This window comes from Rhinopithecus bieti, unplaced genomic scaffold, assembly GCF_001698545.2.
Source record: "Rhinopithecus bieti isolate Rb0 unplaced genomic scaffold, ASM169854v2 scaffold_73682, whole genome shotgun sequence".
Taxonomy (NCBI): domain Eukaryota; kingdom Metazoa; phylum Chordata; class Mammalia; order Primates; family Cercopithecidae; genus Rhinopithecus; species Rhinopithecus bieti.
The window spans coordinates 101090-128933 of record NW_016829166.1 but is presented as its reverse complement, the minus strand read 5'-3'; the positions used below and the strand labels follow the sequence as shown (position 1 = coordinate 128933).

General features: G+C 42.9%; 1 protein-coding gene across 2 annotated transcripts in view; it reads left to right on the top strand.

Moving 5' to 3' along the window:
* LAMA1 (laminin subunit alpha 1) overlaps positions 1 to 27844 on the top strand; it is a 175128-nt gene that overhangs the window by 70195 nt on the left and 77089 nt on the right. For both annotated transcript variants that reach the window (XM_017864698.1, XM_017864699.1), the window contains exons 5-19: positions 60 to 239; positions 2930 to 3019; positions 4470 to 4587; positions 5902 to 6080; positions 7057 to 7162; positions 9107 to 9267; positions 10390 to 10530; positions 11597 to 11770; positions 13264 to 13365; positions 14657 to 14868; positions 16273 to 16384; positions 17198 to 17308; positions 19300 to 19427; positions 20958 to 21044; positions 22072 to 22283. In XM_017864698.1, coding sequence (XP_017720187.1) covers positions 60 to 239; positions 2930 to 3019; positions 4470 to 4587; positions 5902 to 6080; positions 7057 to 7162; positions 9107 to 9267; positions 10390 to 10530; positions 11597 to 11770; positions 13264 to 13365; positions 14657 to 14868; positions 16273 to 16384; positions 17198 to 17308; positions 19300 to 19427; positions 20958 to 21044; positions 22072 to 22283 — 2113 coding nt within the window. The remainder of the gene's footprint in view (positions 1 to 59; positions 240 to 2929; positions 3020 to 4469; positions 4588 to 5901; positions 6081 to 7056; positions 7163 to 9106; positions 9268 to 10389; positions 10531 to 11596; positions 11771 to 13263; positions 13366 to 14656; positions 14869 to 16272; positions 16385 to 17197; positions 17309 to 19299; positions 19428 to 20957; positions 21045 to 22071; positions 22284 to 27844) is intronic.

The following is a 27844-nucleotide window of genomic DNA, read 5'->3' as shown; positions in this document are numbered from 1 at the left end:
AAAAAAAAAAAAAAAAAAAAAAAATTGACATTTGTCTATTTTGATGCCTTCATCTTCAGATTCATACATCACTCATCAATGGCAGACCAAGCGCTGACGATCTTTCACCCAAGTTGTTGGAATTCACTTCTGCACGATATATTCGCCTTCGCTTACAACGCATTAGAACGCTCAATGCAGATCTCATGACTCTTAGCCACCGGGAACCTAAAGACCTGGATCCTATTGTTACCAGACGCGTGAGTATGGGACGGCAGTCCTGCCACTATGAAAAATTAATTTTATTTAAGGAAACTGTTATTTTTCTTCTTTCTTTTCTGGTTGTTCTTTCCCCCACATGTTGGCCTTTTTTCTTGCCAGTGGCTATGTCCTTATTTCATGTAAGATTGCTATGTTGTTACAGATGCTGCCTTTAGGTGATGGACCAAAACCGTGTCCTCAGGTCCCTCACCCACCCTGTCCCCGTAGTGCCATAATGTGGTGAATGTCATGGTCTTTATTCATCACATTGTAGTCTGGTTCCACATCTGATCTTCGGCAACTGAGTATTTTCTTTCATAGCAAATTTTAAAGTTTGAGAAATAATTTACATTGAGGAAAGCATACAGATTTTAAGTATATAGTTAAGTGTATAAGACTGGTGTCACAAAAATCTTCATATCCCTTCAATAACCCAGGAGTGGGATTACTAAGTTATAGGATAGGTGGATGTTTACCTTTTTAAGAAAATGCTAAACTTACATAAAAAGTATTTGTATCCAGCTGGGTGTTGTGGCTCACATGTGTAATCCCAACACTTTGGGAGGCTGAAATGGGAGGGTCACTGGAGCCTGGGAGTTTAGGACCAGCCTGGGCAATAGAGGGAGACCTCAACTCTATTTAAAAAATAAAAATAAAAGTAATTGTATCCGTTTTGTAGTCTGACCAGCAATGTGTGAGAGTTCTGGCTGCACTACTCACTCTTAGATATTTAGTGCTATCAGTCATTTTTATGCCGGCTGTGCCTGTGTGCATGTATTGGCATTTTGTGATGTTAATTTGTGTTTCTCTGATGACTAATGTTGACAATGTGCTTACTAGTATATGATCAGATTTTTTTGTCCATTTTTAAATTGGACAAAAATAAGCCTCCTTGTTACTGACTTATAATTTTATTTATTTTGTGTATGAATCCTTCATCAGATATGTATATATTGCATACATATCTGTTCTACTTGGTGTTTGCTTATTCACTTTCCTGTGACTTTTGATGAGCAGAGGTTTTGTGATGAATCTCAATTTACCATTTTTTCTTTTAAGATTAATGCTTTCTATGACCTCAAAAAATATTAGCTTATCCCACATTTACCAAGATATAATGGTACGCTTTCTTTTAGTAGCTTTTATAGTTTTTGCTTTTACATCTATAATTCATTTCATATTCATTTTTGTATTTGATGTGAGGAAGGAGTCGGAGTTTTTTTGTTTTTTCTTTTTTCCTATATGTATGTGCAATTGTTCTAGCACCGTTTGTTGAGAATATTTTACTTGTTTTGGGGTCCTTGTTGAAAACTATTCAATCTTATTATTGTGGGTTTATTTCTGGACTCTCTACTGTTCTGTAGATGTATTGGTCTATTCTTGTGCCAATAACAAGCTTTCTTGGTTACTGTAGCTTTATAGTAGGTCTTGAGAGGTCAGGTTTCTTGTATTTCCTTATAAATTTTAGAATCAGTTTGTCAATTTCCGTAAAAAAAAATAAAGCCTGCTGAGATTTTCATTGGGATTCCATTGATTCTTTAGACCAATTTGGGAAGAATTTTAGAAGACATTTTAACAATGTTGAGTCATCCAATCTGTGAACCTGCTATAACTTTTCACTTATCTAAATCTTCTTTAATTCCCCTTGGCAGAGTTTTATTGTTTATTTGAAAAGGTCTTGTTCAATAATGCTCAATAATGTTCAATAATGAAAAAAAAAGGCCGGGTGCTGTGGCTCACGCCTGTAATCCCAGCCCTTTGGGAGGCCTAGGCGGGTGGATCACGAGGTCAGGAGATCAGGACCATCCTGGCTAACACAGTGAAACCCCGTCTCTACTAAAAATACTAAAATTAGCTGGGCGTGGTGGCGCATGCCTGTAATCCCAGCTACTCAGGAGGCAGGAGAATAGCTTGAACCTGGGAGGTGGAGGTTGCAGAGCCGAGATCACACCACTGCACTCCAGTCTGGATGATAGACCACTGAGATGCCTTCTCAAAAAAAAAAAAAAAAAAAAAAAAAAAGGCACACATAGTAAGACTAAACTGTTATTATTTGTAGATGACATGGTTATGTATGTAGAAAATCTGCAAAGCAACTACCAGAAATAAAAAGTGAATTTAGCAATGTTGCAATATACAAAATCAATAAACAAAATGAATCACATTTTAGTCACTAGCAATGAATAATGGAAAATGAAATGTAAAAGAAGTCTATTAACACTAACATGTAAAACATAGAGAAGTGGTGAGTGCATTTCTTCAGAGGAAAGCACTTTGTTCTGTTAATGTGATTGACATTTCTTGATTTTTGTGTGGTAGACTAACTTTGCATTCTAAGGTAAATCTTAGTTGTTCATGATCTTTTCAAGAGAGTGCTATATTCAATTTACCAATTTTTTAAGGATTTTCAATAATGAGTTTTGAAAGAATACTGACTTGGTTTAAGATGCAGCCAAGTTGGGGAATTCTTTTAGACTTCTTTGGGTTCTGATGAACTAATTTGAGCCTAATTTATTTTAATTGAGCACAGGATTCTTTGTGCATGAAATATAATTTTAAATGTACATGTAATTATATTTTAGATTGCCAATAAAACTCTTAAACCACATGAGATATTTGTTGGTGTGCCAACATTTTCATTTCACTGAAATCTAGGTTTTAATTTTGTTCATGACTTTCTTTTCCTTAGTATTATTATTCAATAAAGGACATTTCTGTTGGAGGCATGTGTATCTGCTATGGCCATGCTAGTAGCTGTCCATGGGATGAAACTACAAAGGTGAGTTGTAGTATTTTACATTTCACTAAAACTTCAAAAAAGAAATTATACCTATAATATCTGCATTACTCTTTTTTATTCAAAACAAACATGAAAGGTATAAAATTATGCTGCAAAAAACAGATTTTCAGAAGTTTAACTGGTATCATTTTAAACAATTTCATTTTGCTTTGGAGGATATGTTTCTAATTAAGTCCTTGCAATGATTTTTTTTATGTGATAAAATATCCCTAACATAAAATTTACCATTTGAAAGTGTACAATTCAGGGGCCTTATTAATTTTGAAGCCCTTCTGTCTATAAGAAAGTCAAACAAAAAACGTGCAATTATAAATTATGTTTACATTTTTTTTTAAAGAAGGGTTTTCTCTTCCTATTTTCTTCCCTTCCATTTTGTTGGTACTAAATCAAGATTTAAAAGGGGCATGGTGGCTCACACCTGTAATGACAGCACTTTGGGAGGCAGAGGCAGGTGGATCACTTGAGGCTAGGAATTTGAGACCGATCTGGCCAACGTGGAAAACCCCATCTTTACTGAAAATACAAAAATTAGTGGGGCATGGTGGTGTGCACCTATAGTCCCAGCTACTCGACAGGTTGAGGCAGGAGAATCGCTTGAACTTGGGAGGCGGAGGTTGCAGTGAGCTGAGATCATGCTGCTGCACCCCAGCCTGGATGACAGAGCAAGACTCTATCTCAATAAAAAAAATTTAGAAAAAGATTGAAAAGTTTATCTGTTTTAGCATTACATTAAATGAATAATATGACATCTTCTTTTATTTTTTAAAATTTTTGTTTATTTATTTATTTATTTATTTATTTCGAGACAGAGTTTCGCTCTTGTTGTCCACGCTGGAGTGCAGTGGCACAGTCTCGGCTCACTTCACCCTCCACCTCCCAGGTTCAAGGGATTCTCTTGCCTCAGCCTCCCGAGCAGCTGGGATTACAGGCACGTGCCACCATCCCCAGCTAATTTTTTGTATTTTTAGTAGAGAGGGGGTTTCACCATGTTGGCCAGGCTGGTCCTGACATCTTCCCTTTTAAAACACTTATGTGAAGTTACTTCTTATTTTCTTCTAATCTTTGTAATTCTTTACCTCTTGAATAGGACTCTTCTATTATCGATGCCAAAAAATATATAGATGAACACTAAGAAAATTATTAACAGGAGCTTCTAAACCCTTAATGTCCATGCATCTTTTTTAAAAAAGTTTTTATTAGCTAAGTCGTATCCTGGTTTTGCTTTCTTCCTCTTTACTTCTGTTTGTAACCAGGTTATTTGTATATATTGGCATCTAAAAATTAAATGCCAGCTTGCTTTGATGATATTCATATATCCTCTGTTGTGAGGTTTTGCCACATATTTGACAGATAGGTTCTTTTTGTCATGAAATTAAGAAAAATAAGCAGATACATTTTCTGATCCAGTTTTGGCTTCCTTATTGTACAGAAACTGCAGTGTCAGTGTGAGCATAATACTTGCGGGGAGAGCTGTAACAGGTGCTGTCCTGGGTACCATCAGCGGCCCTGGAGGCCTGGAACCGTGTCCTCTGGCAATACATGTGAAGGTCAGTATACTTAGAATCTGAAGGTCAGTGCACTTTTCCTCTTAATACGTCTAAGTTTATGATGTCTTAACAACTTTTATAGTTAGCAAGTAACTTGTTTTCTTAGAAATTTAAGTAGTTTCCAAAGCTGCAGAGTATCTTAAAATTTTTACTATTGTGGCCTAAATGTAGCTTTATGGGTTTGCTGTTTTATCTACAAGTCCCCCTTCCCATATAGTTTATTATTCTGTATTAATTTTATTTTAGTTTTAGTTTTTGTTTTTTTACCGTGGGATCTGCCAGGTTGTATATTCCGTATTGATTTGGATTTAAGTTTTAAATAGGCAATATATTCACAAGAGTCCTACATCTAACAATATGTAAAAATACGTAGTAAAAAGCATGACTTCCACTTCCTCTCCTTCCTTTGCACTTTTTATTATTTTCTAGTATGTCCTTCCTAAAATTGTTATGCATATAAAGCATACGTTAACATATCCCTCCAGCCAATACAGTTCTTACGCAGAAGACAATGTACTATGCATGCCATTGTATACATTGCTTTTTTTGTTTGTTTTTGAGACAGAGTGTTGCTTGCTGTGTCGCTCAGGCTGGGGTGTAGTGGCACGATCTCAGCTCACTGCAACCTCTGCCTTCCGGGTTCATGCTTCATGCCATTCTCCTGCCTCAGCCTCCTGCGTAGCTGGGACTACAGGCACCCGCCACCACACCTGGCTAAATTTTTGGATTTTTAGTAGAGATGGGTTTCACTGTGTTAACCAGGATGGTCTCCATCTCCTGACCTCATGATCCGCCCACCTCGGCCTCCCACAGTGCTGGGATTACAGGCATGAGCCACGACGCCCCGCCCAGATCACTTTTATATTTAAAATGTATCGTGAAATTCTTTCCATATTAGCAATTAGAAATGCTGTTTTTAAAAACAGTTGCACAGAATTCCGTTATACAAATGTAGTATAATTTATTAAACAACCACCTATCGATGGTTATTTTGATGGTTGTTAGCCTGTTGTCCATACAAACAATTATGCAGTGATTAACCCTGTATAGGTCCTTCTCAAGTGGGCAAATACTTCTGCAAAAGGTAATCCCAGGAGATGGTTTCCTGGGTCAAATGGGTACGTGCATTTATTATTTTGATATTAATAGCTCTTCCCAATTGTCTTCCATAATATTGCCCATATCTTATAAACATGACTTATTCTAGGATTTTAATTTAATCTAAAGTCATAGAACTTACTTAGGGAGGTTGAGAGTTTTCTTTTTATAAGACATGCTACATAAATGAACTGAGATGTTAAAATATTCTCCTAGCATGTAATTGTCACAATAAAGCCAAAGACTGTTACTATGATGAAAGTGTTGCGAAGCAGAAGAAAAGTTTGAATACTGCTGGACAGTTCAGAGGAGGAGGGGTTTGCACAAACTGCTTGCAGAACACCATGGGAATTAACTGTGAGACCTGTATTGATGGATATTACAGACCACACAAAGTAAGAGTATTTCTTTGCCATTGCCGATCGTCATCTTCCCCAGGTAGAAAAGAGACTTTGTCAAGTCTTAACCTCTGTATTGGAGACTTTTGTAATGTTTCATTTATGTCCTTGTTACGCTAGTAGTGTTTATATATATATATGTATTTCCTACTCTATCTGTCCTGCTTTTCTTGCCCAAAATAGGATGTTAGTCATTGTTATTTAACTTGAATTTAGGGGCCCATTAGCTGTTTAATCCTGGGTCATAATACTAACTACAGATGTGAAAATTCAGCCATAACTAAAGCAGCTGTCTCTTGACTGTAGGAGGTGCTCAGCCAATCTTTTTTATTTTTATTTTTTGAGACAGAGTCTCGCTCTGTCGCTAGGCTGGAGTGCAGTGGCGTGATCTCAGCTCACTGCAACTTCCGCTTCCCGGGTTCAAGTGATTTTCCTGCCTCAGCCTCCTGAGTAGCTGGGATTATAGGTGTATGCCACCACACCCAGCTAATTTTTGTATTTTTAGTAGAGACAGCGTTTCACCATGTTGGCCAGGATGGTCTCAATCTCTTGACCTCGTGATCTGCCTGCCTTGGCCTCCCAAAGTCCTGGGATTACAGGCATGAGCCACCATGCCCGGCCATGTTCAGCCAATCTTTAATTGACTCAATATGTAGTTCTTACATGGGTTCTTATGGTGGTCTGGTTATAATGTGGCTCTGAGAGACAGCAGAGCGAGGGGGGCTGGATAGCAGGGATAATGGAAAAAGATGCCACTTTGCTAATGGTACTAACTACTGTCACCATCAAAAAGATGTTTGGGCTTCCTGGCTTGAGATCACCTTATCTTCCTGAAACCTGACTCCCACCCCCATGCACAAAATCATCGTAATAGTCCCATCTTGAGTAAAAAGCCAGTACCTTCTTATTGATACTATTGCCAACATTGCTGTTACTTCTAGTAAGAGAATCCAGGGCAACCTCTGCCTTTCAGGTGTCTCCTTATGAGGATGAGCCTTGCCGCCCCTGCAACTGTGACCCTGTGGGGTCCCTCAGTTCTGTCTGTATTAAGGATGACCTTCATTCTGACTTACGCAATGGTAAGCACTTGATTCACTTTTGTACTTGTAGTTGATTTTGTGTGTGTGTGGAAGATGTGCACATCTATTACCATGATATAGCCAGTTGGTAACATGATTCTTTATTGATTCTTTTGTTCACCAAGTATGTATCAAGCACCTACTATGTCTCAGGCAGTTTTTGAGGACCTGGGAATACATACTTCACAAGGTAGTCAAAGTCCTTGCTCTCAAAAACACTAAACAAACAAGTACATGGGTAATGCAATGCCAGGTTGAGAGGTAGCGTCATGGACATAAAGCAAAATTAGGACTCATGAATGGAGGGAGATGGGGTAATGAGGTGACAATGCTGGGGTGATGAAATGGCGTTTGAGCAGATAATTGAGCATTTGATGAAAGAAGAAATGAGGCTCATTTTAAAGCCATGTGTGTAACACAGTAAATAGCAATTGCTCTGCTTAGCTTTTAGAAGATATTTGGAGGGCTTTTGCATACATCATCTCAGAGCAAGCAAGTTCTCCCGTCCCGTTAACTTGGTAAATGTCAGAGTTCTTTCTTTCCGTTTCCAAAACTGGCAAATTGACTTGCAAATACCAGGGTCTTCTGAATAGGTTGCATCTGTTCAGAGACTCCTGTGACCCCATCAAGTTCTTAGCCGCTGGCAGTTAAAGTGGATATTGACCAGCAGGGATGGATGGGACCCCCAGCAATGGGGAGGGTAAATTACCCAACCAAATTGATTCTGACGTGCAACTGGTGAGGGGATGATGGTGATGATAATGAAGATGATGATGGTGATAGTGGTGGTGACATTTACCATCAATTGAGTTCATTTAAAAATATATATCATTTAAACTTTTCAACCACAGCAGATAGAAATTACTTAACCCACTTTTCAGGCAAGGAAACTGTAGCTCAGAATAGTTAAGAAACGTGCCCGAGATCACACAGCCTGAAGGTTTCAGAGCTGACATTAAAAGCAAAGATAGTGCTTGCTGCTCTCTGCCACTTGCATCTGTGCTTTTTATTTTTTACAGTTTTATAATTTACAACGATACGGTTCTCCCATTTGAAGTCTACAGTCCATTGTTTTGGTGTATTGGTGCAACCATCACCACAATCTGAGTCAAACATTTTCATCACCCCATAAAGAAGCCCCTTACAAACTGGCTGTTACTTCCTACTTTCCTCCAGCCCCTCCTCCCAGCCCCTGGCAATCTTTAATTAGCTTTTTCTTTGCAGATTTACCTATTCTGAACATTACATAGAAATGGAACCATATATGTTGGTTTTTGGTGACTGGCTTCTTTCATTTAGTATAATGACCCTTTTTCAGGATCATCCGTGTCATAGCATGTATCAGTATTTCATCCCTTTTTATTACCAAATAATATTTCATAGTATGGACATACCACGTTTTATATATGCATTCATCAGTTGATGAACATTTGAATTGTTTCTACTTTGGGGCTATTATGAATAATGCTACTAGGGACACTCATGTACAAGCGTTTTGTGGATGTATGTTTTCATTTTATTGGCTGTTTACTTAGGAGTGCAATTGCTGGATCTTACGGTAACTCTGTGCTTAACATTTTGAAGAAGTGCCAAAGAGTTTTCCAAAGTCACTGTACCATTTTATATTCTCAGCTCCCTCTGTGGATTTCATCTGTTTTCTTTCTTTAAACAAAGAATTGGCAAACTATGGCCTATGGGCCAAATCCAGCACACTGTCTGTCCTTTTGAATATAGTTTTATTGGAACAGAGATGTAGCCATTTGCCTGTGTATTCTCTACGACTGTCTTCAAACAATAATGGCCGAGCTGAGCAGCTGCAGATGATTCTCTGAGGCCAAAAAGCCTAAAATAGACACCCTCTGACCCTTACAGAAAAGTCTGCCCACCCCTGCTTTAAACCTCTTTTGCCTTCGTGTTGGGTCATTGCCATTATTGTCTTTCTAGGGAAGGGGCCGGGTCAGTGCCCGTGTAAGGAAGGCTATGCAGGAGAAAAATGTGATCGCTGCCAACTTGGCTATAAGGATTACCCGGCCTGTGTCTCCTGTGGGTGCAACCCAGTGGGCAGTGCCAGTGACGAGCCCTGCACAGGGCCCTGTGTTTGTAAGGTAAGTGGGGAGGTCAGAGATACCCCTGAACTTCCTTTGAGCTTCTCTGGAAAAGGAGTGTTTTCCATTGGCTCCAATGATCAGTTCTTGAGCAAAGTGATGAGGTTTAAGCAGAACTCCCCTTGCCCCTCCTCTCCAAGCCACACCGAGTTGGCTGTATTATACATGTTTGGACTTACGTAGGCATCTGGCTTGCTTTTTTTGTACCTCTGGTAATGGTCATATGTTCCAGAGGCATTTCTGTCACTTCTTAGAGGACACCATGCACTGCCTACCTTTATATTCCCACCTCCCTCTGTGGGCCTCACCTCTGTTTTCTTTCTTTAAACCAGCACTTGGTAAACTATGGCTCGTGGGCCTAATCCGACACACTGCCTGTTTTTGTGAATAAAGTTTTATTGGAACAGAGCTGTATCCATTTGCTTGTGTATTTTTATGACTATTTTCAACCACTAAAGGCTGAGTTGAGTAGTTGGAAAAGAGATGCTATTGACCCCTACCTGAGTTCTGTGGTATTCTTTCCCAGCTTTGTATTTGGAGGAGAACCGGGTTAACATTACATTTCCAAGAACACCAATTAAAGGCAGATATGCTATTTTGAGTTTCTCTTAAAAAGGAGTTGAATAGTCACGAGAAGTGCATTAATGTGGTCCCAGTGAGGGGTTTTATTTGGCCTTACAATATTAATAACAATATCTTCATAATTCATAGGATATTCTATTGTACCTATGTGCTTATTCCCACCTGTGCAGTCTTAGGCACATGTTATATACGACTGGAAATAATCTTGAGCATTTATGAATAAGACAGAAGATTCAAAACTGTCTTCAGATTTTGAAATGCTAGAAAGATCAGTAAAAAATGAAAGATTTAAAACAAAACAAAACAATTTAAATAGAATGACCAACTTCTAAGATCTCCAGCTTTGTTCTTGACTACAAAATCAAATTATATATATTTCAAAATCTCTATTCTGGAAATATTGACTTTATGAGGCCTCACCTTTACTTTGGACGTTTATTTTCCTGTCTCTGTGGATGGCCGAACACCTGTCTGGTTAATGTCATTTTATTCTCTCTGGACACATTGGTTTCAAAGCTAATCTTCTACCCTAACTTACAGGAAAATGTGGAGGGGAAAGCCTGCGATCGCTGCAAGCCAGGATTCTATAACCTGAAAGAAAAAAACCCCCAGGGCTGCTCCGAGTGCTTCTGCTTTGGCGTTTCCGATGTCTGCAGCAGCCTCTCTTGGCCTGTTGGTCAGGTGGGAGGCGCCATCTACTACGAGGCGGGATTTCATGAGCAGGTCGTATTGCATAAGTTGGCACGAGCTGTGTGAGGAGGAAATGAGGATGACTTCCCCTGTGACACCACTCTCATCCCTTTGCAGTGACACTGACATGGGTCAAAGGCAGCCCTCTGCTCCTCAAGTTTCTTTATAGGTCACGTGCTTGCTCCCACACACATTTCTCTATAGAAAAAAACAGGATGATGTGGCACTAGAGAACACGTCATGTTTCAGTTTCTTCTGTGGGGAAATGGATTGGGTGGGGAGAGGTCAGCTCTCCCCGTGTCCGCCCCTGCTGCTCTCAGGCCTGGGAGCGCAGCCGGCCATGAGACCATGGGAATTTTCCAGCTCAAAGAGGCGAAGGGGTAGGAGGCCCTCCGGTGGCAAGGGTGGGAACAGCGGCACGTGGTGCAGGGTTTATGAATACGGGCCAAGTTGTTGCGGGAACCGGGAGTTCTGGGGTGATGGGTTCAACTGGGGTGTCCAGGGGTGGCTAGAAGAGGTGGAGATGGTGTGATGGCTGCAGGCAAGGGAGGAGCTGCTCGGTAGGGACTTACCCACCGGTGACTGCTGTGGCCACCACGCTGGGGGGAGTACCATCACCTCTATGTAGGTGACACACTGGGAGTATAAGATCTAGAGGTTATCTTTGTACATTTTTCAGCATTTGGGTAAAAAGCAGGGGGCAACGAAGAAGAGGGAGTCAGAGCTAGCAAGAGACATTTTGCTGAATACATTTATGATGTTCTTTTGTTGTTTTCAATCTGAAGTCTATATCCATGGCCTTTATGGTTTTGCTCATTTATTTGCTTATACTGGATCTGGATTTGGGGTAGTGAGTCTTGTTCTCGGATCCTCCTGGTCCTTTACAAGTGGAAGGGTCAAGGGTCATGAGGTTCGGCAGCCACGGGTGTTATGTGAATACCATTCCTAGAGAAGCTTTCTGGCCCATCTCTTCATTGTGAACACATTACTGCTGCACTGGGTGAAGTCTAAGGTAAGTTCTATTTCATACTTCAAAACTCTTGAATTTGTTTTTAAGGTAAGCAGTATGTCCGGGTGGCTGGTCACCGACCTGATCAGTCCCAGGAGGATTCCGTCTCAGCAAGATGCACTGGGCGGGCGCCACCAGGTCAGCATCAACAACACCGCGGTCATGCAGACGCTGGCTCCCAAGTACTACTGGGCGGCCCCCGAGGCCTACCTTGGAAATAAGGTGCGTGTGTCCCTGCAGGCAGCGATGTCTCAGACGAAGATCTCGGGGAACACTGAGAAAGAACTTGCGCGGCCTGCATTTTAGGTAGTCTCATAGGGCACCTGAGTGTCGGACAGCATTTCACAGCCTGTACTTGCATCTGATGATACGAAGAAGGTTTTCTAGCCTTGTTAGACTTTATGTTGTGTTATTCAGATAAGAACTTCTGCTCTTCTGGTCTGGTTCCTGAGCAGTGTGTTTGCTGAAGTCTCATCCCCTTCTCTGAGAGAAACTTTCCGGGTCCCTGGATCACTTGTTTATGAAGTGTTCATCACATTCCCGCTTTGTTTAGTTTGCTGTAGGCTTAGCTTAACGCCTCCGTGGCTTTGTGGAGGGCCTGGCATACATAAAACAACTCAGGGAAGGTTCCAGCGATGGGGCTGCTGTGCTGCTCCCTCACTTTGAGTACCATGGCAGGCTGTGCTCATCTGAAGCTCACATTTAGGAACAGATGGAATACTTTCTGCTTTTGTTATATTTCAAGAAAATGCAAACTGGTGATTCTGCAATGTGGAGACTGGTTTGCAGGCTTAAGCCTTCCTTGCAATGATGTGTTCCCATTCCCCCTCCCCTGTTATGCCACGTCCCTCCAGATTCTGGTTGATATGAAAATTTATTCCCGAGAATCCGTCTCAATTATTATAGCTCCCTGCTTACCTTCCCAAGGTTTTTTGTTTGTTTGTTTTAAAGTAATGGCATACGGGCATGCTAGTGTAGTGTTGTAGGTTGGTATGCTTCTATTTAATTTGATGGTTATATTTTCATTTTAAAGCTTGTTTTGTATATTTTTAAGGAGCATTTATTTTGAAAATTATTGTTTTTTCCATCAAATTCTAATCCTAGAACATATGCTCTATTTATATGATTTTATCAACAGAGTTCAATGATGTTTTTTCTCTTGATATCACTTCTCCAAATTTATGGTGCAGAGTTGAGTTCTGAACAATATTATTACTGTCACATACCCATCAGAAAGAAAATCTTTATTTTGTATTGAAGGACATCTCATCAGAAGGAACACCTTTAGTCCTTTCTCTAACTAGCAAATCAAACATGTCCTTTATTGTCCTACGAGGAGGATGCTGAAATGAAAATGTGGATATTGTAGACGTGGGTCAAACTCCCCATCCCTTAAATTACTTAAGTGAAGTAAATATCTATTGTGTGATTAACAAAAGTTTATAGTAATTTGCCTTGTGGTCTCTAACAAAGAGTACATTTTTCTTCTGTGCTTTCAAACAATGTGCTGCATTTTGGTGATATTGATTAACCAAAGTGTTTCTAAATACACTTCCCTTTCACTGCCTTTAGTGTGAATTTCCTTGTCTGTCATGGCCAAGGGGATAGTTGTAGCCTAGTTGTTTGCAGGTGGATCCCAGTGACCACTTCCTCTTACTTGGTTGTTGCTGTGATTGTTTTCTCCTTTCGTGTTCACTCTCACTTAAACATTTCAGCTGACTGCATTTGGTGGATTCCTGAAATACACAGTGTCTTATGGCATCCCAGTAGAGGCGGTAGACAGTCACCTCGTGTCGCATGCTGACGTCATCATTAAGGTGATTGGTTTTGCTTTGATTCTGCTGTAGAGCTTAGGGCTTAGTGGGCTGATAGTTTGTGACTGAAAGTGACGAGGTGAGGCCACCCCAGCAAGGAGCTGGTGGCCAGGTGGCCATTCAGCAGACCCTGGACTTGGGCGGGGACTGCTGAGACGGTGAGTGTGAGAATCCGTCTTTGAGTCCATTTCTGGAGTTGCCTCAGGACAGCACCTGCCACTCTTCTCTTCATCGCCAGGGTGTACCCACCTTTTCACATTTAAAAAGGAAGCGGGGCTTGGTGGCTCATGCTTGTAATGTAAGTGCTTTGGGAGGCTGAGACAGGAGGATTGTTTGGGGCCAGGAGTTTCAGACCAGTCTAGGTAACATAGTGAGACCCCATCTCTCAAAAATTATTAGCCAGGCACCATGGCACGTGCCTGTAATCCCAGGTACTCGGGAGGCTGAGGCAGGAGGACGGCTTGAGCCCAGGAGTTCAAGGTTACAGTGAGCTGTGATTGCACCACTGAACTCCAACCTGGGTGGCAGAGACAGAGCCTATCTCTAAAAAAAAAAAAAAAAAAAAATTTAAATCAAAAGGAGACAAAATTTTGCACCGACCTTGAATCTTCTCTTTTAAGTCTCTTCTTCCCTGTGCCACTTTGCCTCTCAGAAGAATGGATTAGGCAGTACTTGGCAGTCTGAGGGCAGTAGACATGTTGCCATTCTTGTCCTCAGCCTCTGTCCCTATCCCCACCTCCTCGTTCTCCACAAAAAAATCCAGCTCGGCAGGAGGCTCCCCAAGTCCCAGGGTCCAGGGCGCGTTTGGGCAGAAACTGCTCCAGGTTCTTGTCTCTTGTGTCCCTTTCGTCTGGAGCTATCTGCACCTCCATCTCCAGCCCCAACAATTGCAGACCATACACGGTAAATCACTTTGGTTAACAGCAATTCGATGAAAAGCTGGAGCTATGTTTATATACTTTTTCTACCTCTGTACTTTAGTTAAAGATTAGAGGTGTCAGATGGGTTGCTTTGATAAAAACTGTGGGCAACTACATGACTTTCTTTCTTTTCCAAGATCCCAGCAAGTACACAGTATTTCACTTTATTACCGGAACCCCTCTAAAAAGAATACAATGAAACACCTTTTCTCTTGATAATTCTGAGCCAAGAGCTGTAGACACCATTACATGTTTGCCACAAGAAGCTAGGCATGAATGAAAAACCACGTTGCTGAATACAAAATTTAATTTAATTTTTTATTTTATCATTAAATTCAGTGACGAATGTATTTTCTCTTGTTTTTAAATGTTAGGGAAACAGACTCACTTTAAGCACACAGGCTGAGGGTGTGTCATTGCAGCCTTATGAAGAGTACCTAAATGTGATTAGACTTGTGCCTGAAAACTTCCAAGATTTTCACAGCAAAAGGCAGATCGATCGTGACCAGCTGATGACTGTCCTTGCCAATGTGACACATCTTTTGATCAGAGCCAACTACAATTCTGCAAAAATGGCTCTTTACAGGTATGTATTGGAAATGGAGGAAGAACTTATGGTGAAGGTACTCCAATTTTATCTTCATTTGTTAATATATATTTAAAGTTCAACATATTTTACATTCATTATATTAAGCACACAGCTAAAGGAACTGGTTGGCTTAAAAATTACTAAGTTTACAAACGTAATTTTATTGAAAACATGAGAACAGTTGTCCACATCAGCTGTATCCAGTAGAAGACAGACTTGACATTAGGATGAGAAACTTTCAAAGGGGGTTTCTGGGAAACGCACGATGAGTTAGCAATTGTCTGGACCATGTTGCACCTGGTTCTCACCAGCCTAATGTTAACCATCTTAGCTTTTACTCAGTCCATTTAAGTGAATGTATCCATCGTTGGTCATTTTATTACTTTGAGGAGGACAATTTCTGGCAATGTCGTGCCAAGTATCAAAGTTGTATACAGCTAGGCTGGGCGTGGTGGTTCACGCCTGTAATCCCAGCACTTTGGGAGGCCAAGGCAGGTGGATCGTATGAGGTCAGGAGTTTGAGACCAGCCTGGCCCAACATGGTGAAACCCCATCTCTACTAAAAATACAAAAATTAGCCAGGCGTGGTGGTGCATGCCTGGAGTCCCAGCTACTCAGCAGGCTGAGGCATGAGAATCATTTGAACCCAGGAGGTGGAGGTTGCAGTGAGCTGAGGTCATGCCACTGCACTCAAGCTGGGGCAGCACAGTGAGACTTTGTCTCAACAACAACAACAACAACAAAAATATTGTATGCACCTAACACAAACATAGCATGACACATTTAAGGATAATCTTTCTATTTGTGATCATTGAATGGATTAATTTTTCTGAGGTGCTTCAACTCCAAATAGGCAACGCCAGACGTTTCCCACAGTGGTCTATGGGCAACAGCATGACTTTGTACCAAACATTGAAGACATTTCCAGGGAATAATGATGGCTCCCAGAGAATGTATTGTTGTGAAAGACCTTTAGTTACTTACAAAAATCACATCACTCTTTTACTGGATTTAAATGTTTTTTTTTTTTTTGAGATGGAGTCTCCCTCTGTCACCCAGGCTGGAGTACAGTGGCACTATCTCAGCTCCCTGCAAGCCCCGCCTCTCAGGTTTAAGAGATTTTCCTGCCTCTGCCTCCCGAGTAGCTGGGACTACAGGCACCCACCACCACGCCGGCTGATTTTTTGTATTTTTAGTAGAGATGGGGTTTCACCCTGTTAGCCAGGATGGTCTCGATCTCCTGACCTCATGATCCACCTGCCTCAGCCTCCCAAAGTGCTGGGATTACAGGTGTGAACCACCATGCCCGGCTAGATTTAAATCTTTTAGGAGCCTGTCTTCACTGAGATGTGAGGTGTATTTGCGAGCGTGTGAGTCACATAACAATCTGTCTGTCTGTAGGTTGGAGTCCGTCTCTCTGGACATAGCCAGCCCTAATGCCATCGACCTGGTGGTGGCCGCTGATGTGGAGCACTGTGAATGTCCGCAAGGCTACACAGGGACCTCCTGTGAGGTGACGCTTCTCTCTTCCTGCCTTTTTCCTTTTGTTTCTTCCTAAGGGGAAAACTGCACTGAAGGGGATGTCATGGCACACATTTGAATTTTAGCTTTGGCAACCCGATGTTTGGCTCAGTCTTTTTCGGGCAATAGAAATATTAGAAGTCACATTGCTTAAAAAAACTCAGATTCCTCCACCAGGAATGGGCTGAAGCACTTGACAATATTCTGACGTCGTGCTGCCCTCCTGCCTTAGTCAACAGGAAGCTTGCAATACCCATGCCACTGACTGTGTTTCTAAGGAAGATGGAACTTGATCATATTTGAACATTTACAAATCACCAGCATGTGACCTGGGTGGCTTTATACAAGCCAGCCCTATTTTGAGACCTTTTATGGCCCCTGGGTATTTTACTTTGGTGGGCTCCACTTTACATGTGAAATATATGAAAATGCACTTGCAATCCTCAATGGAAGTAATCTGTTGCTAAAAATATTTTGAAATTACTTGGACAAACGTATTGATATTAATACCATAACAAGAATAGGCCATAAGACTCGTTGCACAACCATTACGTTTTTGTGTGTATGTTTCTACCTTTAAAAAGAAATAAGGAACTGGATTATGGTGATGGTTGCACAGCTCAGTAAGTTTTTTACTAAAAGTCATTGAATTATACACTTGAAATGAGTGAATTGTGTAGCATGTAAGTGATACCTCAGTTAGGATGTTTGAGAAAAAAGAAAGACATTTCTGTACTCGTGGGCAACTGAGCAGTTTCTCGTTGGTAACGTAGTGGAGGGAGGATGACTTTCCCTTCTCTTGCAGTCGTGCCTCTCTGGCTATTACCGCGTGGATGGAATACTCTTCGGAGGAATTTGTCAGCCCTGCGAATGCCGCGGCCATGCAGCTGAGTGCGATGTTCACGGCGTTTGCATTGTGAGTCTCTCGCTGAAGCTCAGGTGCCCTGTCCTACTCACTTCAGAACCCTTTGCTGTGTACAAGTGAATTTTTGTTTTTTGAGTGCTTCCTCCACGGAATAACCCTGGCCTCACAGACCCCAAAGAAAATTTACAGATTTAAGCTCATGTTATGAAATGTTTCTTGTTGTTGTTTTTTTTTTGTTTTGAAAAAAGTTACTTTGGTAATAGTAGAAAAGGGATATACGATTTCATTGCAGTTCTTTTTATTAGAATAATATAAAGTAGTTTTTATTTGGTGAGACTGTAAGGCAATAGAAAGGTAGAAAATGTTGTCTACTTACTAAATACAAAGGATAGGATCTTTGAGATGACAGTGCTGATATTTATTTATTTATTTATTTGAGACAGAGTCTCACTCCAAGCTGGAGTGCTTACTGCAGCCCTGGACCTTCTGGGCTCAAATGGTCTTCCCGCCTCAACCCTCCAAGCAGCTGAGGCCACAGACAATGCTAGTATTTTTTTTTAAATCATGATATTACATAATATACCATAAGAAGAAGAATAAAGTATAATCACACCCACTTATATACTGTGCTTTATAGTTAGTTGGGATAAATTCATCAAGCAGGTACTTCTTTCGTGCAATATGAGTTGAAACAGGGCTTAAGAAGTAGGTAGTTAATCTTGAGAATGAACGTTGGGGCAGGCATGGGGCAGGACTTGTTTTTTAACGTCAATCAGGAATTCTTCTAGGCCCTATGCCCTGAAGCCAGGCCGCACTCTGGGGTCTCGTGGGTTTGATCCTCAGAGATGGAGTGACTGCAGATGCTAACCAGCTGTACCCTGGTCGCCTGGCAGGGAAATGGTCACACTTTTTCCAAAAAGGATCGACTAGTCACAGAGTTAGGGAAAATTAATTACCAGACCCAGGGAGAAGATCTCAGAATGATGCCCAGGATGGCTTATGGGCTCTAGAATTAGAATTTAATTTTCTTTATTCTGTAAGTAAAGTTTTGTTTTCCCCATCTAGGATCAGATGTTGAATTTTATCATCATGTCTTCTTAGGCTTTTAATAGGAAAGGTTTCTACTGCCTTTCTTTGTATTTTATGCTATTGGCATTTTGAAGAATATAATCTTTTTTTTTTTTGAGACAGAGTCTCGCTCTGTTGCCCAGGCAGCGGTGCAATCTCGGCTGACTGCAAGCTCCACCTCCCAGGTTCACGCCATTCTCCTGCCTCAGCCTCCTGAGTAGCTGGGACTACAGGCGCCCACTAATTTTTTGTATTTTTAGTAGAGATGGAGTTTCACCATGTTAGCCAGGATGGTGTCGATCTCCTAACCTCGTGATCCACCCGCCTTGGCCTCCCAAAGTGCTGGGATTTCAGGCATGAGCCACCACGCTCAGCTGAATATAATCATTTAAAAAAAGAAATAGAATGTCCTTGGTTCTGGACCCTTCTTTGGTTTCTCATGGATTATTCAGGCTGGAATACTTTGTCAAGGATGAGTATCTCAGAGCACTGCCAGTGGGAGTCCCAGTGTCTCTCTGGCCCTCACTGGTGATGTTAATTCTGATTACACAGGCAAGGTGTCGGTCCATTTTTCCACTATATATGAACGATTCTTTCCTTTTGCAACTGAAAAACAGTTGGAGGAGGACACTGTGAGACCATGTGCATATCCCACTCTTCATCAGAATTCCCCTTAGAGGTAGGAGTTGAAAGGTTCTGGCCAAAGCAGCACGTGCTGTCATGTTTGCAAAAGCTTCTGCCCTTGTCCGTGCTCATCAGTCAGAGAGAAAGCTCTCAGGTTTCTCATTTATACAAACTACACTTGCTGATACTAATCTGAAAACAGGAGGCCTTCCTCATATAGCTCAGAGTTTTGTGACTGGTTTTAGCATTTTGTCTTTTTTTTTTTTCCACTTGGACTTCAAGTTGCTTATAGATAAATCTGAAAATCCTTTAAGACAACCTGAGCCAATTGTTCTGGTGCATGTTCCTAGGCATGTGTGCACAACACCACCGGTGACCACTGTGAACAGTGCTTGCCTGGCTTCTACGGGGAGCCTTCCCGAGGGACTCCCGGGGACTGCCAGCCCTGCGCCTGCCCTCTCACCATAGCCTCCAACAAGTAAGCCTCGGACCTCACCAGCATTTCCTGCCGGCATGGCCAGGATTCCCACCCAGATGTGTACTAATGTCTTCAGAGCAAGCCTTTGTGTGTAATAAGTGTGTGAATTTTGCCAGTGACGATTGATTTGGATTAAAGACAGAGGAGTGGGTTATTTTCTTCTAAACCAAAGTTTGGCGTATTAAAGCAAGCAAGAAAAGGTGTGTGCCAGCAAGGGCCTCTGCATGCCGTTTTCCCTCTTGGTTCCTCTTGGTCATCAGTTGTTTCACAAGTATATATTGTCTACTCACCAGCGGACTAGGAGGTAGAGGGATACAGAGAGGAATAAAACATTGTCCCTCGACTTAGGGAGTTTTTGATCTAATGACCAATATATGTACCTATGAGCCTAAACAAGAATAGTCTAAATCCATTCATTGATTCAACAGATGTTTATGGAGTGCCTACTGCGTCCTGGGTTTTACAGCAGGTGTTCTGAATAGCAAGCTGTTCTCACCTGGCCATGGGCCCCAGGGGACGCAGTGTGGTCATGAGTGTAGTGAGACCTGTTCACCAGATGGTGGGGTGGAGGGAGAGCAGTATCCAGCCTACCTAGGTGGGTGCAGGAAGCTCTTCTCTCAGACTTGCAGGAGAAGGAATTCCACAGGCAGCACAGACAGGCGTTCTAGGCAGATGGAGCTGGGCGTGCCATGGCGTGGCAGCAGGAACAGGCATCGCCCATTTGAGGAACTGCAGCAGGCCATGGAACAGAAGGCATGGAGGGAGGTGGAAGGAGATGTACCAGGCAAGGCCTTGTAGTCACGTTGGGGCAAGTGCATCCCACAGGCCAGCAGCTTAAAAGCCTCCGTCTCTCGCTGGTTTAACCTTTAGAACTCTTCCTCCACCCACTCTGAAAGAATTCCCCAGGGATTTTATTTGACATTCCAGTATATAAAAAGGATGCAGTCAGGGTTACTCGTGATGAAATTGGGGGTGTTTACCGTCATCCACCCTGTGCAGTCTCCTCAAGGTTTAGGAATAGGGTTGGAAGGGGCATCAGTTAGCAGGGGATCCCTGGAGAGGTGCGAGAGCCTCCTGACCACTTTGTGTTTGAGCGAGCTCACTTTTGCCTTGGTATGGGCAGGGCTCTGACGTGGGAAGTCAGTGCCAGGGAACCCAAGGTGGGGAACCCGGCATCTTAGGGGCACCCAAGTAGGCCTCCTGGAGGAAGCGTCAGCTGAGTTGGACACTGGGGCTGAGCTGGGTTAACCCAGGCAGACAGTGGGAGAAGTTGGTGCGCTGTGGGCTGAGAACAAGAGGAGTAGGGAGCAGGGAGTAAGGCACAAGTGTCAGTGCCTGGATCATGGGACCAAGAGTCGATGAGGGGTTGAGGCTCACAGGGTGGGCTGGCTGACCAGAGGCCCCGGGTTCTGAGCTAAGGAGATCTCACTGACAGTCTGTAAGCACAGGAGTGGTAGAAATTAAGCATTTTAAATATTTAGAAATTCGACTTCATCCATTGGAAAATTTTGTTCATTTCTGTTCTGACAGTTTCAGCCCCACCTGCCACCTCAATGATGGGGATGAGGTGGTCTGCGACCAGTGTGCCCCAGGATACTCAGGAGCTTGGTGTGAGAGGTACTCTGCATCCACTGGCTTCAAAATGCTGTGTTCACATTTTCAAAATTGAATATAAATTCTATGTGTTTGTTTTTAAATGCATAGTTAAGTGTGGTTTTGGAGTTTTGATGCATAATTGTTATTTCATAGAATCACTGAGAAAAATCAATATTTCATGTTTTAAAATTAATGTTAAACCTTGCTGGGAATTTTTTAAGAACGGTACTCTTTTCCTGGCTAATGTGAGTTCTCATCAAGAACAATAGGCTGGGCATGGTGGCCCACACATGTAATGCCAGCATTTTGGGAGGCTGAGGCAGGCGGATCACCTAAGGTTAGAAGTTCGAGACCAGCCTGACCAACATGGTAACACCCCGTCTCTACAAAAATACAAAAAAAAAAAAAAAAAAAAAAAAAGGCTGGGCATGATGGCGGGTGCCTGTAATCCTAGCTACTTTGGAGGCTGAGGCAGGAGAATCAGTTAAACCTGGGAGGTGGAGGTTGCAGTGAGTGGAGATTGCACCATTGCACTCTAGCCTGGGAGACAGAGTGAGACTCCGTCTCAAAACAACAACAACAACAAAAACAATAGGAAGCAGCAAGGAGTGGGTATCTGTGGTTCACACATTTGAATATTCCATTGCTCCCGGCTATTCTGGAGATGACAGGTGGTTTGGTTTAGTAGCTGTCTTCTGGCTTCTGAAAGCCAGTGCTGTTTTACCCATGTGTGCGCCTCAGTGCCCAGCTCTGGCTGAGCCTGTAGGAGGCTGTGTGGCATCTGGAGTGGTCAGGGGTGGGTCAGAGTTGGCTCTGGACATGGTTACACGTCCACTGGATTTATGCCTCATTTTGGACGCTCTCCCCCTTCATCACGACAGGTGAAGGAGATCTGGGAATGCCCGAGTGTGGAGTCTCATCCCTTTCACAGTAAATCTCACGGAACAGAGTCAGTCTGATTTACTGGCCACTCAGGGAGCCCCTGGACAGTGCGGTAAGGCCTTAAGTAATTGCATTTGTCTGATCCCGCTTTCAATCTTTGATACAGATGTGCAGATGGTTACTATGGAAACCCAACAGTGCCTGGCGAATCTTGTGTTCCCTGTGACTGCAACGGCAATGTGGACCCCTCGGAGGCTGGTCACTGTGACTCGGTCACCGGGGAGTGCCTGAAGTGCCTGGGGAACACAGACGGCGCCCGCTGTGAAAGGTGTGCTGAAGGTTTCTACGGGGACGCTGTGACAGCCAAGAACTGCCGCGGTGAGTGCACGAGCGTGAAGTCAGGTCGGCTGCTTATCGCCGTAGGAAGTCACATGTGTCACACAGGGCCCAGCCTGAGAAGTCACACTCTCTTGAGGGGTTACTTGCATTAATGCTGGGTCTCCGATCAAACATAGACCCACGACCCGGTTCTTCCCTGGCTACCCTATCTGGGCTTGGTTAGTCACAACCCATAGGGGCCAGGCCTGGAAAGATGCAGCTTGCCACTCGAGCGGCCAGTGTGACCTGAGAGAGTTCTGGCTCTGCTCCCAGGGACTGAAATGAAAGTGGGGAAGCTCAGAGCCTGTCACATTCATAAGGGAGATGATTCAGGGGCTGCATGAGGCAGATGAGATTCCAAGATGAAGGGTGGGAAATGGTAAGACTGTAACCCCAGAAACTACGTAAAGCACCGTGTGGTGCATCTTAGTCCTCTGTGCTGAAACTACCCGATCCCTGTGTCCCTCTGCTGAATTTGAGTCTTGAAATTACGGATCATGGAGAAAACTAGATTCTCCTATACAGCAGACGACCTGGCCAGAGGGATGATTCAGCCCTCAGATTTTGAAGCAGTGAAGGAACAAAACTGGCAATTATAAATTATTTTGAGTATTTCATATAAATGCCGAAGTCATACTATGGTATTACAATGTGGGGACACAAGAGGGCGCCAGCTATACAGAAAACGTACTTTCCCAGACACACATGGAGAGATTGGAAATGTTTTATAGCCCTGGGCCAAGCAGGCTGATCTCCAGCAGGTGGCCACCTTGACTGGCTATCATACCAGGATAATTATGATAACAGGATTTCTACAATGCTTCACAGTTTACAGAATGTTTTTATCGTTTTCATGTCATTTCTTTTCATCATTATTGCAAGCCTTGGTGATTTGTTCCTCCATTCATTCATTGTTTATTAAGTGTCTGGTATTTCCCAGACACTATCCTAAGAACTGTGACAGGTAGTTGGGAAATTGTGGTTCAAATCTACTGGGAAGCTACACATGATGATGGTATGGGGAAAAAACATACCTGCAGATCCAGGCGTTGGAGTCTGATTAATGTGACTTTGATTCCAGGACCAACTGTGTGACATTGGGCTAATTTATTAGCCTCTCTGAGCCACTATTTTGTTATTCATAAAATGGACATAATTATATGTGTATATTAAGGCCTTTCTGAGAAGTCAGTGCGATAACATTTACAGTTCTAGACATGAAATAAATGGTAGCTATGATAATTACTAGTAATAAAGCAATCATTTTTATTATATTTTCACACCACTGCTGTCCAATAGAAATATAATGTAAACCACACATGTAATTTAAAATTTTTTAGTAGCCACATTTTCAATAGTAAAAGAAGTAGGTGAAATGTATTTTAATAATATATTTTACCTGAGCTGATATATTAAAAATTAGCATTTTGTCATGTGATCAGGTTTTAAAAGTATTAAAGCAATATTTACTTTTTTAGTACTGAGTCGTCAAAATTGAGTGTATATTTTATATCCCAGCTCAGTTTGCTAAATTTTCATCAGAAATACTTGATCTACATGCAGATTATAGAAAATTTACAGTTGAAAAGGTAGTTCAAACATATTTAAAATTTTTCCATCCTGTACCAAAAATTATTTTCTTTAATATTGGCATCCACGTTGACAAAACTGCTTCAGTATTTCAATTTAAACTCAGAGATCTGGTTCTTCGGTTGCATCAGCCACATCTCCAGCATTTGGTAGACGTGTGGTTGGCGGCCACAGGACAGGACTGTGAAGGTGAAGACGATGAATGACTGTCTGGGGGTGCACTTGAAGGCACAGAGGACGGGCAGGCCCATCAGCCCAGGGTGGCCAGGGCTGCCTCCTGAAGGGAGTGCTGTTCATCTGAGACTTGAAGGATGGGAAGACGAACCCCAAGAAGAGTGACCAGCGTGGGAAGACGGGCCCAGGCAAGCGGGCAGGCCCTGCCCGAGGTAGAGGCTGGAGAGAGTGACCAGAATGGAAAAGACAGAGACAGGGAGGGGAGGTCTCGGGCTGACAGGTGGGAAGCAGCCACGTCGGCGGGGTCTCGTGTGCAGTGTTGAGGTGCTGAGGTCACTTCGTCCTCACTGTCCTGGGACTCACCAGGGTGTGATTGGAGCTGTGTGTTTGAATAGCGCCCTGCTGCCAGTGTTGAGGAGAGACTGGCTGCCGGGGTGTTGGGTTAGGAGACAAGACTGGAAATGAATCTTGCTGATGAGGGCTTCAGATAGGGCCTTTGCCATGGAGGTAAAAGAGAAGACATAAAATAGGTGTTGGTGACAGATTGGAAGGTGGAGGAAGGACGGTTAGAGCAGCTGGGGTCTGGGTCTGGGCCTGGGCTAGTGGGGCTGATGCTGTCCAGGCTGTCTCTGGTTTCTCAGCACTTCACAGCTTTTATTCCTCTCTCGCTTTCTCATCCGCTCCTTGCATCACCTGGTTTCGATGAGACAAAGTCCTGTGAACGGCTTCTGTGTATCTCATGAGCAATCCTTCTGTTTCTGTAACAGGCTTCCCTCTATGGACTTCCCATAGGGCCCCCCATTCTTAGATAATACTATAGTCTGTTAGGTTAAACCAGGTGAAAGTGCTGGTGTTGCATGTGATTGACCTTCTCTAAAGCAAGTGCCTATAGTTCAACCCGGTATTTATCTGTTTACTCGCCCGTAACTCTGACTCACTTGAAGCTTGGTAGGAGGAGAAACTGATCATCAGGTTCACCTTCAGCAGCTGCTGCCGGAGGTGTAGACAGGCCGTCCAGGTAGAGTAGGCGCTGAGGGAGATGAGGATGGTGAGAAACCTCACGGAACTCTAATATTAAAGAAATCTTATATTAAATAAGTTAAATGAGTATAATTTTTATATTGCGAGCTACTCCTGAGAATTAAAATATATATAAAGTACCTGGCTATTCAGTAATTGGCCTAAAATAATACTATTTTAAATTAGTACTATCTATAACATAAATACTATTTTAATTAAGAATTACTAATTAAATTAGTAATTAGTAATTACTGGCCAGGCACGGTGGTTGACACCTGTAATCTCAGCACTTTGGGAGGCCGAGGCCAGTGGATCACCTGAGGTCAGGAGTTCGAGACCAGCCTGGCCAACATGGCAAAACTCCATTTCTAATAAAAATGCAAAAATTATCTGGGTGTGGTGGTGAGTGCCTGTAATCCCAGTTACTCGGGAGGCTGAAGTGGGAGAATCACTTAAGCCTGGGAGGCGGAGGTGGCAGTGAACCGAGATTGTGCCACTGCACTCCAGCCTGGGTGACGGAGTGAAGCCCCGTCTAAAAAAAAAAAAAAAAAAAAAAAAAAAAAAAAAAGAATCACCTTAATAATTATTACTGCAGAGAGAGAACTAGTAATAGCTGTGTGACCTATAGAAAGTTATCTAATCTTTCCAAGTTGTAGATTTTGTAGATTTCACACCAAAAATAGAGAATATTATTTTTATTTCACCTCCCTCCTTGGTTTGTGATGAAAGTACAAAGAAATACTGAATGTGACAGGCACAGACTGACAGACACATCATACAGTGAATATGATTTTTAAAATTATCATCCATAGTTTGTATTGATCATACTTGCATTGAACTTTAAATATTCCCCAGAGAAAGGGGCAGCTTTAAATGAAACATGGAGGGGAGACACACGAGAAACAAGGAGGGCTGAAAAGTGGACGTCCCAAATACGTCAGTAAGAGGGCGATAGAAAAGGGAGAGGGAGGCCACAGGGTCCCTTCCACAGAGCCATGGGGTAAAAGGGGACCGAAGTCTACTCCCTGAATTTGGTGCCTGGGAAATCCCTGGAGACTTTTGGGAGAACAGTTGTAGCAGACAAGGGGCCAGGAAGACACTATGCAAAAGTTGGATTGAACAGACGTGCCAGGGAGGTGGATGTTCCGATGGAGGGTCAAGGGGAGGGGGTGTCTTGTGTTTGATGGGGTCGGTAGAGAAGGATGTGCTGGGGAATTAGCAGTAGGGTCTGCACAGTCCAGCTATGGGTTGACAGAGCAAGTCCCTGAAGGGCGCCAGTGAATGGGGCCTCCTGTGGGACTTCAGCGTTAAGGCCCCCACCCCAGGAAAACAGGTGGCCAGCCTGGCCTAAATCATGAAGGAGGCGAATCCCAGCATGTTTCCTCTGCCCTCGACCTTCCCATGTCCCGTGTCCAGCACTCTTGCTGCAGCCTCCAGGTTGTGTTTGGGCCTTCCATTATTTGTGAAGTTTTTCTCTCTTTTTTGTTATATCGTTATGTCATGACACACACTGTACATGTTCTGAGTCCATGCATTCATAAAGAGTGCCTGGGGGCCGGGCGTGGTGGCTCACGCCTGTAATCCCAGCACTTTGGGAGGCTGAGGTGGGCAGATCACGAGGTCGGGAGATCAAGACCATCCTGGCTAACACGGTGAAACCCCATCTCTACTAAAAATACAAAAAATTAGCTGGGCATAGTGGCGGGTGTCTGTAGTCCCAGCTACCTGAGAGGCTGAGGCAGGAGAATGGCGTGAACCTGGGAGGCGGAGCTTGCAGTGAGCCGAGATGGCACCACTTACGCCAACCTGGGCGACAGAGTGAAACTACCCTAAAAAAAAAAAAAAAAAAAAAAAAAAACAAAAAAAAGAGTGTCAGGCAACATATTAAATATTCTTTTTTTTTTTTTGAGATGGAGTTTCACTGTTGCTCAGGCTGGAGTGCAGTGGCGCGATCTCGGCTCACTGCAACCTCTGCCTCCCAGGTTCAAGAGATTCTGCTGCCTCAGCCTCCCGAGTAGCTGGGATTGCAGGCATGTGCCACCACGCCTGGCTAATTTTTGTATTTTTAGTAGAGACGGGGTTTCACCGTGTTGGCCAGGCTGGTCTTGAACTCCTGACCTCAGGTGATCTGCCCTCATTGTCCTCCCAAAGTGCTGGAATTACAGGCATGAGCCACTGCACCCAGCCAACGTATTAAATATTCTAACTGAAGTGCTTCTTGAGGGTTCCCCTGTGAATATTGATTAAATATATTTTGGACCCATAAGATGGTATCACTTGGCAAAGGTAGGGGCCTTTGTAGCTTTGTCAGTGTTGTAACTGTAGAAAAAATGGAACCATCTGGCCTGAAACTACAAATGACTTATGACTTAGAACTGGGATATATCATATTTAATGAAAAGTTATTTTTCATTAAATTATGAAATATAATATTAATATGTACTTATTTAGATTACGTTTTAACTGAGCTTTAAAATATTAAATATGTGGCCAGGCACAGTGGCTCACGCTTGTAATCCCAGCACTTTGGGAAGCCGAGGTGGGAGGATCACGAGGTCAGGAGATCGAGACCATCCTGGCTAACATGGTGAAACCCCGTCTCTACTAAAAATGCAAAAAATTAGCCAGGCATGGTGTCAGGCACCTGTAGTCCCAGCTACTCGGGAGGCTGAGGCAGGAGGATGGCGGGAACCCAGGAAGTGGAGCTTGCAGTGAGCCGAGATCGCACCACTGCACTCCAGCCTGGGCGACAGAGTGAGACACTGTCTCAAAAAAAA